At 41.4% G+C, this 16382-nt stretch overlaps 1 protein-coding gene across 1 annotated transcript in view; it reads right to left on the bottom strand.

Moving 5' to 3' along the window:
* The window catches only part of LOC132250775 (uncharacterized oxidoreductase ZK1290.5-like), a 96296-nt gene that overhangs the window by 22322 nt on the left and 57592 nt on the right, over positions 1-16382 (bottom strand). The window contains exon 4 of the mRNA XM_059728086.1: positions 2-93. Within this exon, the coding sequence (XP_059584069.1) occupies positions 2-93 (92 nt within the window). The remainder of the gene's footprint in view (position 1; positions 94-16382) is intronic.

Genomic DNA, 16382 nt, shown 5'->3' with positions numbered 1-16382 from the left:
CCTGATTAACATGAGGGGTTACTTCACAGTCTTCTTTCAGTTGTTCAAGATGATTTATGAGAAAGTTGCTTACGCCAACTGACCGACACATCCCTAATTAAAGGAGGGAGAAAAGTACATATGACATTCTAGGAGAGTAGAAAGTGCTGAGAATTCTAACCATTTTGGGAAACAACCTGAAAATATCACTTGTGAGTGGACAAAATGATGAGAAACACTTATTTCTGTATAATAAACTACTGCAGAGATTTACAGGAACACAAATACTGAAATCTAACTTGACAGCATTATCTGCAAGCATGGTTCTGTCAGAGTCATATTAGGAAGCCGTTTTATAATCTAAACACATTGGAGGCTCCCCAGTGTATAAAAACTCCAGGCTAAATTCTGGGAAAGGCCAACATAGTATAAGCAAAGAACAATTGTACTTCACCAGAATGAAAAGAAGGAAATGGTGTTCTGAGCAGCTTGCCAAAAGCAAAGAAAACTGGAACATTTGCAAAAGACTGGTTGGGTATGAGTAATAAAACACGAGGACACACCGTCCTAACAAACTGCCCCCTACTGACATTTAAGATAGATTGTTTTACTATGAACAAGATGTTATGTAAACTTCAATATAAAAAGTATACATAAATCCAAAAGTCACAAAAGCATAGGATGGTGTTTCTTTCTTAACATTGATTTTCTATGCTTTGGTTAATGCACAGATCATCAAAAATTTACCATTTTGCCTATGTTTAGTTTAATGCATTTGTAAAGAATAAATAATGAATGTGTGAACATGAGTAAATTCAGTGCTGACTGACAGCCCAGGAGTCAGACATGCTCTTTTTAATCACAGAAATGAGACAGCCTGCTTCCTGACCCTGCTCTGCCCACCTCTGTCTTAACCCTGAGGTAGGCAATTCAGAGAGTTGGTGCCTCTGTTGACACTGTTAGTAAAAGATGCCAGTTGTGATAGGTACGGTGTGAAAACCACCAGGCTCATTTCAAACAGGTCACCAAAGGGCTATCAGGCCGAGGTTAGCATTCTGTTATTCAAGTACAGCTAACTTGACCATCCAGGAGAAAAGCTCTGTCTCTTTTACCAGTCTCTTGAACTACCCAGATCGTTAATATATGTATTTCTCTTGTAGGAAATTTGGGATCCATTAATTGATTTATTAGATGTATTTATTTATTAATTTTGCCTAAAGGAAAAGAAAATAACCAGCTCAGAAGGTTATAAAACAAATTATATTAAAAACATGGAAACAATTACTTTTTTCCCCAAAGTGATCCAATTCTACTTATAAAAACAGAATTGGAGAAGGATGGGAGACCCACCAAGCTTAGGTCAACGGTGACTAAAATCCAATACTATCTACCAGCTCTTGAAGTGAATTGCAATCTTAGTTCAGTTTCTGTGGGTTAGGATAGCATATTCACTGGCAGCTAAGCAGAAGATCTAAGGACTGAATGAGCAGAGATGGTAAATTCTCCTTTCTCTTCCAAGTCAGGAAGATTGCCAGGGCAACCTGGGGAAGCTCAGATGGCCACTATGCTGAATGTGCCTGCCCTATGAATGAAGAAAGCACTCCAGTTATTGCTGGAACACTCTCCTGAGCACTACTTTCTTTTTTGTAAACAAGATAAAGACAGAACATAAACTAAAAGCTATTTTGGTTCTTCCAAAAATACTTAATCAGGCAATTCCAGACAACTGGCATTAAGGGAATAATTTAGGGCCTGATTCTGCAGCCAATCCATGCATGGAGTTACCATTGTGTCAACTTCAGTGGCAGTTCTGCATGTGGATCAGCCATGTAATCAAGCCCTGAGAGGTGTATTTTCCACTTAGTGCAGATATATAGTTGCCATTAATGCAAACAGGATTTATGGATGCATTAAGGGAATTATTTACCTTGATTTAGGCTAAAAATAAAAGTACAGGAAATGCATGAGGAAAATTTTCTATGTAAATATCTCATTAAAAAACACACATTTTAAATATGAAAGAGACTTAATCCACTTGCAGAATATTAACTAGCATTCTTTAATGTGACTGGTTTTGAGTAAGCATAAAAATTCAGAATTAGCATATTCATTTCTCAATTTGTTAAAGTAGCTCTAATTACATCCAGTACTTTTCTCCAGAAATTTTATAGGTGAGGCTACATTCTGGTGCTAAATATTATAAACAAGTTGCAAACATCACATAAAGTGTAAAGTGGGCTTTGCATTTGGCAATGTTGATAATAATAACCACACAAACAGTTCTACTATCATGTTGCTCTTATGTCTTTAGCCAAGACATGTAGACACGTATACAGCAGGAAAACTCTTGTAATATGCTATTATTTTTTTACTGTGGTTTCTACTGCAAAATTTGAGAGTGGGAAAAAATCCTTTAACAACCTGGCTGCTAAACTGTTCACATTTACAAATGATCCTCTGCTCAAGACATGTAACAAGACATGTCTGCTCAAGACATGTAACAAGACATGTCTGCTCAAGACATGTAACATTAATTAGGTTTTGACCCACACCACAGCAGTTTGCATAATTTGTATTTAATCTGCCAGAAGGGGGTCAAACCTTAGCTTTAGATCTCTGGTGACACAAATCCTGCAGCACCAATACTAATAAATCATTATGCCAAAGAAGTCTGAAAAACATTTTTTAACACAAAAGACATCAAAATATTATCCACTATTGTGAGAAAATTATTTAAAAATGTTCCTTTTGTTGTTTCTCTTGGAGAATGAAAGCCTTTATCTGAAGCAATAACACATAAAATTCAGCATCAGATATCATAGAAGGAAAAAATCTTATTAGATGTTCTAGTTCATTCCCACAACCAGCTCCCAGGATTTTTTTTATAGTATATTTTACAATATTTTACAGAATATTTTCAATTGTTTTGTCCCATCTTGTTTTGTCCCACAGAACTCATCAATTTAATTGCCAGGAAATTCTTCGTAGGTCTCCAATCAAGAATCTTCTGTTTAAGTGTTGTCTTAAGTTATGCTTTGGGCTATCTCTCCCTCAAAAGTCAATGAAGTTGCACAAGTGTATTTTAAAGTAGTAATTTAGCCTGTACTGCAAAATACTCCAAAGTGGGCAAGAACAGTAGAAAAAGCTTTTTGACAGAAGTTTAACCTCAGAAAATGCTTAAGCAATGAAATCCAATAGCTCTGTGGTGACTTTGAAAAGATTTTTTAGGTTAAATGATTCATAAAGCTCCATTCTGATAATCAACATATCTAGAGCATTTGATTTAAACTTTATGATATAATAACCTAGAAGTCAAAACAATCTAACATAAAAGTTAACATGCTTTGACTTCTATATTGTAAGTTTTAATATATTGTAAATAGCAAAACAATAAAATATAAATTACACTTTCTGGCTTTTTCAAAGCCATATTCCAACTGCATTTAAGTGAAACATTTCAATATGGTCATTTCAATATTTCTGTAAAATGTATTTCTAAATTCTCACATTGTAGTAAATTAAAAGTTCTGACTTTTCATTATGATTTGGAACATAAACAAATACTGACATCTCCCATGTTTCAACCAGCTCTCATTGGAGTCTGTTTTAGGGAAGGCAGGAGTTGCCTCCAATCAACTAATTAAGCTCCATAGCTATCACCAGCAATATTCAAAATCCTGCAAAGATGTGATGTCTTAAGGAAGTTACAGTAGTTATATCTTTATGTCTTTGTCCAAGACTAAAGGGTCAAGTAGCAAATTATGAAACAGGAAATAAAGAGTGGGTAATCCCTTTGGTAATGCCCCAGTAGCAGCTGAGGGAGTTAACTGACTCGATCCACTGCACTTCACTCAAAGGTGTTAACAATTGTTTTTCCTTTTTAAAGACCTTAATATTCCACTAATAGAGGTAATCTTTCTTCTGACAACCTTTAGCTACTCTTGGTCTCTGTTCTCCCATTTCACAGCCTTGGAGAATGTTTTTAGCTGTTTACAAAATCATAGCTCCACCCATGGAGACTAGTCTTCAGTAGCAGCTAGGATTACAGCTCTTGATTGAACATTAAAGTGAGGGAGAGTGAGCTATCCCTGCTCTATGCAGTGATAACTCTGGAAAAAATGTTCTTCATTCTGCAATCTCAAAAACAAGGTGCGTATCTTATTTGGGGGTGTGTGGTATGTGAAAAAATATGGTATATCAAGAAAGGTGCCAAGGTACAATCTGAATACCCAAAACATACATTATAATACCAGGAAACATCTGCTATTTGATAACTATTAGTTCTTTAAATTTTTCAAAATATATGGAGTCAGATTATGAGCTTCACTTCCAGCTTCTACCCTCTGCTAAAATGTCACAACACAACTAGAAAGCTAGCCTTAACAAACAGCAGGAGACCCTTTTGGCATAAGGCAATATCCAGATGGCACAGCCATCTCTACACCATGCTATCCTGACATAGGGAAAATGTAATGGTAGGGCCTGGGGCAGGAGCATTGCAGGGTGAGGTACAATGTATACTAGCCAACCTTTGCTGGTGTCATCATTAGAGGCCAGCATAAATTAGTTTTAAATTACTGATTACTGTACCTTGGATTACAGGCCAATCTGGCCCTTGGCTACAACTGAATTGGTGGAGACAGGCAAGTGGTGCAGCTAAAGGAAATTGAGGATTGAAGCCATATTAAAAAAACCCAAACAAACAAACCATTAAATAAACTTATTTCCCTATAACTAGAAATCATTAAGGTTTAAACATTAATTATGGTAAATCTACTTATGTAAATATCCATACTTAATCTCTTATCTATTTAAAAATCTATTGTTTTTTTTTTAAATAAACATACCCTTCCATGCTTTCTATAAAAGATAACAAATGCCAAGAATCCAACATTCACAAACACCATATTCAGTAAAAGAGCAGTGTGTGTTTTGATTTGAGGGGGCAATATTGTCAAGAAAAGATTCCCCCTACAAGCTTCCAGGCTGCTCTTCAAACAAAACAACCCCCCCCCCCCAAAAACAAAACAAAACAAAACAAAAAAAAAACCTCTAACCCAGTGAATTACTATTAAAAGAAAAACAAGATTTTATTTTATGAGGCCAAATGATATGGCCTTTTAAACAAAAGTCCCACCAATTCTGAAAGGAGATCTGACTGAATGAGGACCATGAGGAAAAATAATTAGAAATGTACTCAAATCATGGCTGTACATAGCAATAGAACAGAAAGTCACTAGGTTTCTAATAATTACATTTCATATGGTAGTAGGACTGGAGTGTTCTTGTACACATACATACATACATACCCATATACTTGAGCTATTTTTAGGCTATTTATAGCTTAGGTACTGGTAACAATGCAGCCTCAGAAACCTGCAGCACAAGCAGCAAAGCTGTCTGGGACGCTGCATAAACATTTGGGTGACTAGTCAGGGCTGATCTGTGTGCTACCACAACTACATTATAGTCATATCTTTGACTGCAGTCTGAAGCTCTTATGGTTTATCTATATCAGTGGTTCTCAACCTTTTTTGATTCAGGGCCCATTTGTAAACATTGATGACCAGTCCCGACCCACAGCCCCTGGGCCCTGCTGGTGCCCCTCACTCTCAACACAGTCCCCTATCCCCCTGGGCCATGCGGGTGCCCCTCACTCCCAACCCATAGCCCCCTGTCCCTTTCCAAACCCTGCTGGAGGGGGCCGCCAGCTGCTCCCGTCCCACTGAGGCCAGAGTGCAGTGGCTGCAGTGGCTCCAGCTCATGCAGGCGGCAGCAGAGCAAGTCTGGTCCTGGCATGGGCTGGAGGGAGGAGGAGGAGAGGCCTGTGGCACGGCACGGCATGGCACGGCACAGCATGCCCCCCCTGGGCTGGGGCTCCCATGACACACCAGGCAGCCTGGTCATGGCCCCACCAGCTCCCTGAGCATTGTCTCCTGGCTGCCATACCCCTACATGTATGGGCACCGGCCCAGGTGCCACTGGACCAGCCATGTAGCTCCCTGCCACCCCCAAAGGCCCCCCACCTCACTGGAGGGGCAGGTGCCTTCCCCCTGCCCTGACACAGCCTCAACACCTGGATACCTTCCCACACTGCTGACCGGACCCCACACATGCCACCAACCCCCTGGACAGTCCCCAAGCCCTGGACCTCCAAGCCCCCCTCCCCCATACACTTACCTGCATCCAGCTGCTGGGATTGCTCCCACAACTCTGCCAGACTGCATGGCAGCCACATGCATGTACATGCGCAGATGCATGTGCGCCTGCTGTCTCAAATCGCCCCAGAAGCTCCTTGCACGCTGGAATGCTGCCAGCCTGCAAAGGGAAACCTGCACTTTCCTGCATTTTTCTGGGACTTGCTCACTATCCTTTCAAATATTTGTGAGGCCTATTTTTGGGTCGCGACACACAGGTTGAGAAACACTGGTCTATATAACACAGCTGCTGCCACCACAGCTTTGCTGACAGAGGTTAGTGGCAGACTTTAGTGAAAAGGCTGTTTAAAGTAGGCAGAAGGAGTTTCTTTGCTGGCTTTGCTACATAACCTCCCTACGTGACAGAACTCTGGTAGTAGAAGTCCTCTTCTCTTGGTATAGCTGCATCCAGACAGGGGTTTGCCCAGAAGGGCTACGTAGAGGGCACAAACTTTTCACATCCTAGCTGATGCAGCTGTACCAGCAAAGCTTTCTAATGTAAACCACTATGTAATATGTTCTCAGGCCTTATCTAGACTAGGAAAAAAGCTAATTCTTTTTTTCAATTTAGTACCAGCCTAACGTGATTCTGTCTGAATTGATACTACGTGGGATTTTCAATCTGGCATATTCAATACAATGTTAACACATGGATTTAAAGTCTTGGCCTACCCTAGGCTTTAATTTGACCAGTTTAGTAAATGCTAAAGCCCAACTGCTTTGTTTTGAATAGATTTAGAAGCTCCTGGAGTTAGATACAGCTAGATGACACAATCTAAAACCACACATCTAAAGTGCAGTATCTAAAATGTCAGAGCTATGCTTAGATAGGGTAGGCCAGTTTCTCACTCAGAAGAGGAAATCAGTGGTCTTGCCTATATGTTAAGGCAGTCTTGGGAATCTGCCAGAGGCATTAGATCATTTGCATAGAAAATGTGACTCCCCATTTGACTTGGGCCGTTGAAAGCTTTGTCCCACTCCTTGGCAGCAAGATTTCAGTGGCTTAGAGGAGAATTTAATAAATAATAATATTGATTATACTTATGAATACACAATAGTGGAATAAAAACATGAAACCAATGTGGCAACCTGTCTTGAAACTTTAAAAAATGTGACATAAAACACATTGACCTTCAAAACGATAACTGATGATAATGAAAAAACTAATTAACATTTTACTCACCCAACAAAAATACCTCTAGTGTATGGGCCAATAATTTTGCTAGACTGCATTGATGCTATCTGCCGTGAAGCAATGCATCAAACTAATGGACTGCCTCATAATATGGAGCTTAACATAGTTTTTCTGACAGCCAACAATGTGGATGGAGTGCTTTCCTCTTATTTAACAGAAAACATTTGAGAAGAAACTCCTTGAAAAGATCAAAATTATAGAGAGCATGACGGGCTCTGTGAATCTTACCACAACAATCCATAAATACACAGTGCTGGTACCATAACATTGTTTTAGTACAATAGAATGCCTTATCTTTCTGTAACACTGCTACTGGCTTTTATCAGACCCTTTAAACCCTTCTGAAACATTAACTGCACAAAGTTCAGATCAAAAAGTTCTTGTAATCACTTAGGCAATTTATTGTGACAGAACCAGATGCTAATTTTGTGGTGCCAACTCTCTCCACTGTGCTTCAGTCCATCAGAATGGGTCAAAAGTACCTCTGTAAATAGTACCCATTCTCTTACATTGACTCTGGCACACAAAACAAAATATAAACAGAAACCAATACACTTTCCACAAGAGACCAGCTGTCATAAGCATGCTCTGATTAAAGAGGAACATGCAGGCTGCAACACCAAATCCTGTGCAACTTGTACACATGACGTCTAGGGACAGACATTCAAAAAGCCTGAGCCTGAACTGATTCAATCTTTGCAGGTTAGTCTAACCTGGCTAGGCTAAATCAGTTTTGTAACCAGACAGACATCCCAGATATACAGGTACATGCTTACAGTGGTTCAGGCTAGAAGCTGGGGGTCGATAGAGCAGCTCTCCCTTCCTTCCACAGCATGGAGCTGAGGGAAGCCTGGCCAGGCTCCAGCAGGAGTGGTGTGCTGTTTTCTGCTGCCCTGCTCCCCACTTTGTCCCCCTGCCACGACCTGACGAGGCAGGGAGTAGAGGAGCCATGCAGAAAACCTCCTTAGCACTGCTCGTCCCCCCACTGCCCCAGTGATGCGCCTCTTGTGCATGGGACTGCACCACTCAAAGCAGTTGGAGGTGTGTGTGTGTGTGTGTGTGTGTGTGTGTGTGCGTGCGTGCGTGCGCGCGCGGCGGGGGGGTGTAACTCATAGTGGTGAGGAATCCCTGCACAGCCCCACTGTCCCTAGCTGTGCCAAGCCACACCTGCCAAGCTGGAGAGGCCCCGGGGGAGGGAAGCAAGGCAGGAGCTTGAGCCTGCACCTGCCCTAGGTACAGATCTGGGGGGCATGGGTCCCCTCTGCCCCCTGGGGGTGCACGTGGCAGCGGGGAGCCGGCTCTCCCTGTTCCCCAGACAAGCCACCCGGGGCCCTGTCCTGCTCCTCACTGGGGCCCTGCAGCTGCATTTGTGGCCCTGGGCCCCAAGCCCCAGCCCTGCCCAGCTCCCTCCCCCTCTCCCCCCAGCACTTACCTGCTGGAGCTGCTCTGCAGGCTGCCTGGGGCCATGTGCATGTCTATGCATGCAGTGCCCCTTGTCTTTCCATCTTCCTCCTGCTCCCTCCCAGCTCCCTGCAGGCTGGAAATCTGCCAGCCTGCAGGGAGCTTATTGCAAAATGGCAAAATCCATGAGTTTCTCTGGTAAAAGGCAAAATCCGCGGTTTACTCCATTTTCCATGGGAAACGGAAAACACGGATCCCTGCTTATAGCTCTAGAACATATATGGGGTGAGCCACTGGTCTATAACTCACCATGTAGAGACAACTCTCCCATGTATTCCTATTCAGCAGCTCACCACCTCCCTCCCCCCACTGACATATGCCACCCTGTGAGAGAGAGAGACCACCACGAGACATATTCCCTTCACATGCTTCCTTCTGTCTGAGAGACCCAACAGCTGTCATGCATGCTCCTTCTTTTGCAAAATCCCCCTAAAACTCAACCTTAGCAGGATGCCTTCCAATGAACATTTCGTTATCCAATGCCTCTTTTTATACACATTCTTCTACTTATGTGTGAAGAAAAACTTTGCACCTGAAGGTAAAATACAGAAAAATAATAAAAGAACAGCAAGAAAAAGCATGGAAAAGCAGAAACAGTTTGATTTTTCTGTCTTCAGATGAGAAGTCAGGGGTCCTTTTACAGCTGCTACAGGAGTACAAACCTAGGTGCAGGCATTCTCACTATGCCTGATCTGCCTGGTAGGTTCTTGCTGCCTCTCAGACACTTATTTAGCAGAGGTCTGTGAACTATGCTTGTATTCTAAGTTTAGACGTGCTACAAATAAGGGCAAAGAATATTATCTTGAGTTATACTTCAGTTTGACTACTTTACTTATGAGCCCCAGCACTGAAACCTTATCTCTGTGTAGGGGTAACTCCAGCTGAGGATATAGTGATAGTGCTGTCTTTCCTGTTGCCAAACAGGGGCAACAATAATAAATGCAGCAAATTACAAGTTATGTTTATAGTCTGCCAAAATCACTGCAACATGTAATCCCAGTTAGGTATATTGGGACAGACTCTGATCACAATTAAATCAGCACAGCAGAATTTTGAAGCTCAGACTAGTCTTTTCCCTCAACTTCCACAAAGCCATAATGTATCAGTGACATTCCACTATATTCAGCACAATCACATAGCTGAAATCCCACATACTTATGGAAAGAGCAGCTCTGGCTGATTTGTGGGTGGATAATACAGATTCTACAGCTAAGCCTAAATGAGTCTCTATAGAATCACAAGAAACTTCAGTTCTGCTTAATTTTCTATTCCAATGCATTTTTTTTTCCCAAACATTATCATCCCATTATCTTACTGGCATCACTATCAATTCTCTCATTGTACCTTTGACCCAGTTAATGTACAGGCAACCTAACTGCATCTGTTCTGAAGGTCCAAATATTGTCTGAAGACTCAAGAGTTGGGTTCAGCTCTTACTTCTCCTATATACTATCCATGCGAGCTTGGGCAAATTTTTTAAGCAATCTGAGCCAGATCCTCAGCTGGTGTCAGAGCAGGCCCACTGATGTCACTAAAATCTATAGCAGTTTAGGATTGCTCAGGATATGGATTTTCATGCTCAAGTTTCTCAAGTGCTGAATGGAAAACCACACTTCCTTCTGTGATATTTCTTTGCCTCATCTATTAAGACTGAAAGTTCTTCAGGGCCAGGTCTTTCTTTTCATGTGTTTCTACACTGCATAGCACAGTGAGGTCCATGTCTCAGTTGGGATCTCTAGGCACTACTGTAATATATAATAATTCACATAGTTTTACTGTAATGGAGCTAAATAAAAATCTTTGCCAGGAGGGGATTAACACGGAAGAGAGAAGAGTACATAAACAGGATACTATAATAAATCATTAAACAGAGAGCTCTGAGGGCTAATTTCTGCATTTCTATTCTCATAAAACACATTACAAAAAATTATGGTTGCAAACCACAATAAACGGGAGTTTGTATTTCTGTTATTTTAGATGATTTCTCTGATCTGACCACAATTCCAGATCAGAACTACAGTATAAATTATGTGTCAGCTCTTTTTAAACTGAGTATGTAAGAGTTGTGCTCATATTGCAGACTATTAAAGGCTTATTTGCAGTTTAATGACTGTAGTTGCTTTCTTCTTGCACAAGATCATTCTGCAGGTTTATCTGATCAACTAACAGGGTGTGGTGCATCTAACATCCTAGCAAACCACCAGTATTTTAATCTGTGTGAAAATTTCTCTGATCATATATGTTTCTGTCTGTTGGTAAAAAACAGTTTCACAGTTTTTATCATTAGCTTGTGCTGAAATAAATGTGAAAAAGTTCCTGGGTTGTCACCAAAGTTAGCTAGGCACTTGGTTTTAGCAACTGGTGGTTCAAGTAAAATTTCATACACATACATGCACATTTTATAATGATATACACATTTTTTTATTAAATATTTTGGAGATATTAAAATAGCCTTTGAAAATAATCAAATCATTATGCTCTTGCAATAAGTGTGCAGGATGAATTTAAATGCAAGGACTACCTTACCTCAGAGCTTGATGTTGTCTACACAAAGGAGCTGTATTAATTTTACTCATTCCACTGCAGGATTCTTGTAAGCTGACAGACATTTCAGGGGCGGGCAATTATTTTGGGCAGAGGGCTGCTTACTGAGTTTTGGCAAGCCATCAAGGGCTGCATGACAGGCAGCCAGGGACAGATAAATATTAATTTTCTAAATTGTTTAGGGGCCCTGTGGGCCAGACAGAATGGCTTGGTGGGCCACATCTGGCCTGCAGGCTGCATTTTGCCCACCCCTGCATTATGTGAATGAGAGATACCAGCACTGCTGGTTTATATACAAAAGGGGAAAAAGTGTTCTCCTATAAGGGTGAAAAATTACCTCTCTATCAAAAGTAGGCAAATATGACTGGTCTCCTATAACCTCCACTATAGGCAGGTACTGCTAAGTGGCTTCCACTTGTCTATGAGGCTGTCTGGAGACAAAATATGGAGAGAAGGTGAACATTTAAAAAATAAATTTTAAAAGATAATTTTGTTTCTTAAAAAAACATTTCTCTGTGTTAACCAATAATGTATCAACAAAGCTATAAGCCTGAGTCTATCGTCAGGACAGTAATGGACCAGCATCTCCCTCTGTTTCTCACATTACATTACTGAACATGTAACAATGCACTCCAACAAGAGCTGTCCTGCTTTTGCTAGCATGGACAGCTCATGTAGCCATCACATTTGTGTCCATTTCTGCGAGCTTAATACATCCTCTGGTCAAAAATGATAGATCCTTGTTTTTCTTCAGAAAGTGATTCCTGCATTCTTATGACTGGCATCAGGGATAAGCCCCCAAATTCTTCCTACAACTATCACTGCTGAGACATGCTGTTGCTCAAAAGTGCATTGACAGAGGTGGTGGTAGAGGGTCGAAGGACTTTGTAATGCACACATGACTACACGAATGAACAGCCTCCTCTGAATAAAAACACTAAGTAAAAAGTTATGTAATAAAATGACACTGAGTCTTAGTGGAAGGCCCAGAGTGACCATAGTTTCTAAAATGTTCCCAGCTTGGCTGTGGGTCCTTTCTCCATTTAGCCAGAGGAACAATTCATCTTGAGCCTGTGTACACAAAGGTGTTGTCAAGATCACAGGTTAGGTCTGTGCCTGTTCTCATAGACAACTACCACACATGGAAAAGGGTCACTCTGCTAATAATAGATAAAGCCTCAAACTCATAAACAGGGTGCACAAATACAGACAGTTCATGTTTAAGCATAGTTGGATACACCATTTCCACCTGGTAACAAACAAGTCCGCCAATAAAAATGATGCCAACAGACAAGGGAATGTTTGACTCAATACATGTATCTCGGAATGTGTTTCACAGGCAGCCAAGCCTATATTCTGATGAGTCATAGAAAATAAATCCACAAACTAGAATGCCCAACCACCAGCCTGCAAAAATTAAACCATAGGACTGATACTGAGGGAACCCTAGTTGATTTAAACTGTTGTAACAGGAAAAGCCAATTTTTTTAAATAGAGGTCTCATTGACAAAAAAATAATGCTTTTTTCCCCAAAAGCCATTCTTCTGGAATGCAATGGCAGTGATCCTTTCCACACTCAAATAATCTGCACCAGACTGGGGGCTCAGGAAATCTGGATTTTATATCCAGCTCTGCAATTTCCTTGCTATGTCACTTTTCAGAAGTTATTTAAATTTACTGTCTCAGTTTCCCCATCTGCAAAATGAGGATACTATTACTTCAAGATGAAAAAGTTATCTTAAAATGTTACTTAATTTGTAAAGCCAGATTTTGAAATGCAGGTAACATAAGACTCACTCACAAACCTGTGCATGAGCTCACTTTGCTGACAGTCTGAACAGCAAGCACAACTGAGGCAAATGCAGTTTAGCCATCTGCCTTTCGGATTGTGATGCTTAACATACTTTACCATTCAAGTTACAAATAGCATGTCAGACAAGTACTCTCCCTGAGCCCAATTAGAAACAGCTGCACCAAATTAGCCTGTTTTCAATGCTTCAGAGATTAGCATATCGTATAATAGAATAAATAGGTAGAGCAAAAATTTTACATCCGCTTATCAGATAACACCCCACATTTTAAATATGTTGAAGTTATAGGGACTGATGGGTTATATTGCATTTATTCTATATATGGTCAGATACCAAGAGCTGCAGTACAGAATCCATAAAGAAGACATGAGGATACAGAAAAAAAAAATCAGTTTTGTATATAAATTAGGGGTGCAACAATACAGATTTTTTTGTCTGATACCAACGGCTGATTATTAACTAGCCATATCGGCTGATCCCGATCCGATAGCTGTTATGCAGCCCAGCAGGATGGAGAGCAGCTCCCTGCCAGTACATCTGTGGAGGGAAAAGGACGTGGTGGAGGGAAGGAGTATGGGGGTGGCAAATTGAGGCCCCATGGTAAGGGAGGGAGTGCGGTAGGGACCAGGGCTGTAAACGTGACCCCGCTGAGAGCAGGGTGGAGCTGCGACTGGCTCATCCAGAGAATGTAGGGGGGGGGGGGGGGCTGCTCAGGTTGGGCAGTGGCAGCACTGGGAGGGGGGGTCTATGGGGTGGGCTACAGCCACCCCAAAATTCACTTCAGCCCCCCTTCCCAGCACCCCTTTCACCTGCCCTGGTCCTGCCTGCCCCGAATGCAGCTCCAGCCCAGCCCCCCACCAGGAAGAGGTCAGCACAGCCCCTGGCTCCAAGCCCACACCCTTACTCCACGCACAAATCCAGGGGGGCACATGCCTCCCTGGGGGTGCATGCAGTGGCAGAGAGCTGCCCCCCAGCCCCCTACTCCCTGGAGAAGCCGCTTACAGCTCTGCCCCACGCCCTGCTTTGGGATCACATTTACTGCTCTGGCCGGGCAGGGCCTACCCCTGCCCCATTCCCTCCCTCACCATGGGGGCCTCAATCTGTACCCCCCACACCTCTTCCCCCCACAGACTTACCGGCTGGACACTGCTCTCCAAGCTGCTGGGCTGCATTCCTGGCTGTGTGCATGCTGTGGCTGCGCACATGCACACAGCATTTATTGGTGACATTACTGGCTACACCAGCCAAAAAGAGCTGGTTGCTGATGTTAATTTTCCTTTTATTGGTGCCAATCTGATATGCTACTGATACATCAGTACACCTCTAATATAAATTTACAGTATCAACATATATATATATATTTTTTTAAAGTTTTTTAATTGACAATTTACAGCTGAATGTAGCAGATAAGGATGCTACTGTAAGGAGGGAATTTCATCATTATCATAAATTTTATCCCTTTCAGATTCTAGACTCTCTGGATTCTGCTCCATGGAATCTGACCTTTTTTTTTTAAAGGTTTTACTTTTAATATAATATTTTTCACCTAGAAGATATAAAATAAGATCATTAAAATCTTTCAAAAACCAACAGAATATGGCAAGGCTGTGGATTACCCAGTCTGATTAAAAGCCAGTCTGCAAAACAATTTGGTTGTTTGACGCTTATGTATATGAAAGGAAGGTGAGATGTTCTGAGGCTGATAAAAAGGTGGTTCTCAAGGCACACTTATACTTAGTAGCCATTGGCTGAACAGTCCAAAAGCTCATTCAGATGGCTGTCTTCAGGGTTAACAGAACCTGAAAAATGCATTCATTTCACAAAAGCAATAGGAACACTGGACCAGGGTCTTGAAATATGGTCATTCCTGGTTTTCTGGGGCTCACATAACCCTAAGAAAATGGCCTCTTACCTTCTATCTGGGGAGTATGGCAAACACTTTATATTTGTAAACATTTTCAAAATTGGGTCAAGATTTCTTAAAGGTGCTCAGCACCAGTAAGCACTGGTTGTGTTTTAATCAAGTTGTGGGCACTCAAACATCAAAATCAGGCTTCAGGGTCCTGATCCAATAAAGCTGAAGACTGGCAAGGTAATGGAGGCAGGGAAATGCAAATATGGTTTATTATTTTTGTCTCGTTTTACATATTTTGTGTATTTATCATCCTGTTAAGTGAAGAACAATGATGCATTCAGAGACCCTGTGTAAAACTACCTGTATTTCTGTTTGTGCACTTGTGTTTCTTTTATACTACCATATGCTCCCTGAACAGAAACCAGAGCTAAAAACATCAGAGCTGGAGTTCTGGAAGAAGCTATATTTAAGTCAGAGGGAAGTCTGATGAGTCAGGGTAGATGGACCATGGATTCCAAAGACCAAGGGCAGGGCAGATGTAACATGGTTTCCAGCTTTCACCAAAGGATCTAGTCTCCAAGGCTGCTGACAGGCATGGAAAACCAAACCAAACCAAACCAAACCATGCTTTACTAGAAGAAGAACCACCTCAGTTTGACCTGGCTCCCCAGTGTCTGTATCGATCATACGCTTCAGTGGGGTTTTTTGGCACTTTTATCTAATAACTGATTGAATCATCTATGAAAGTTTTTTAGTTATTTGCTACTGAATCAGCTATTGGATAAAAGCACCAAAAAGTTCAATGAAGCAAGCAATCTATACAGATGCTGGGTGAGCTGGGTCAAACTGTTCCTTTTCTGGGCATGCGCTGCACTTGGTACAGGGGCGCACCAAGCTGACAGTAAAGCACCATTTTGGGTTTTTTTCCATATCTGTCAGCAGCCCAAGTTTGTGCAGAGAGAGCCCAAACTGGAACAGCATCTGGACTGTGTTCATGCACCAGAGGCCTAAAGCATGGTGGGTCTAGTAGATGGGGATCCAACACTGTAATCTAGCAAATGCCAAACACGGTGAGCTCAACCACGTTTGCGACAGTAATACTAAGATTAATGGTTTTATTTTTCAACCTGTATATGTAAGACCTATGGTTTTTAGAAAAAAAATTAACCTCAAATTTCTTTTTAAGAAATGCCAAGAGGAGATGCTTTAAAAAAAGCATTGTGGTAAGCCACAGTGGGGATTTTTAAATGATGATCATAAAGTCTGTTATGTGTCTCTCTTTCTTTGATCATCCTGAAACTATTATGTTTTGTTGATTAGTAAGTCACCTGTAGATAGGA

The sequence above is a fragment of the Alligator mississippiensis genome, chromosome 5 (genome assembly GCF_030867095.1).
Source record: "Alligator mississippiensis isolate rAllMis1 chromosome 5, rAllMis1, whole genome shotgun sequence".
NCBI lineage: Eukaryota > Metazoa > Chordata > Crocodylia > Alligatoridae > Alligator > Alligator mississippiensis.
Note: the sequence above shows the minus strand (reverse complement) of the source record. Positions and strands in the feature narration are given on the sequence as shown.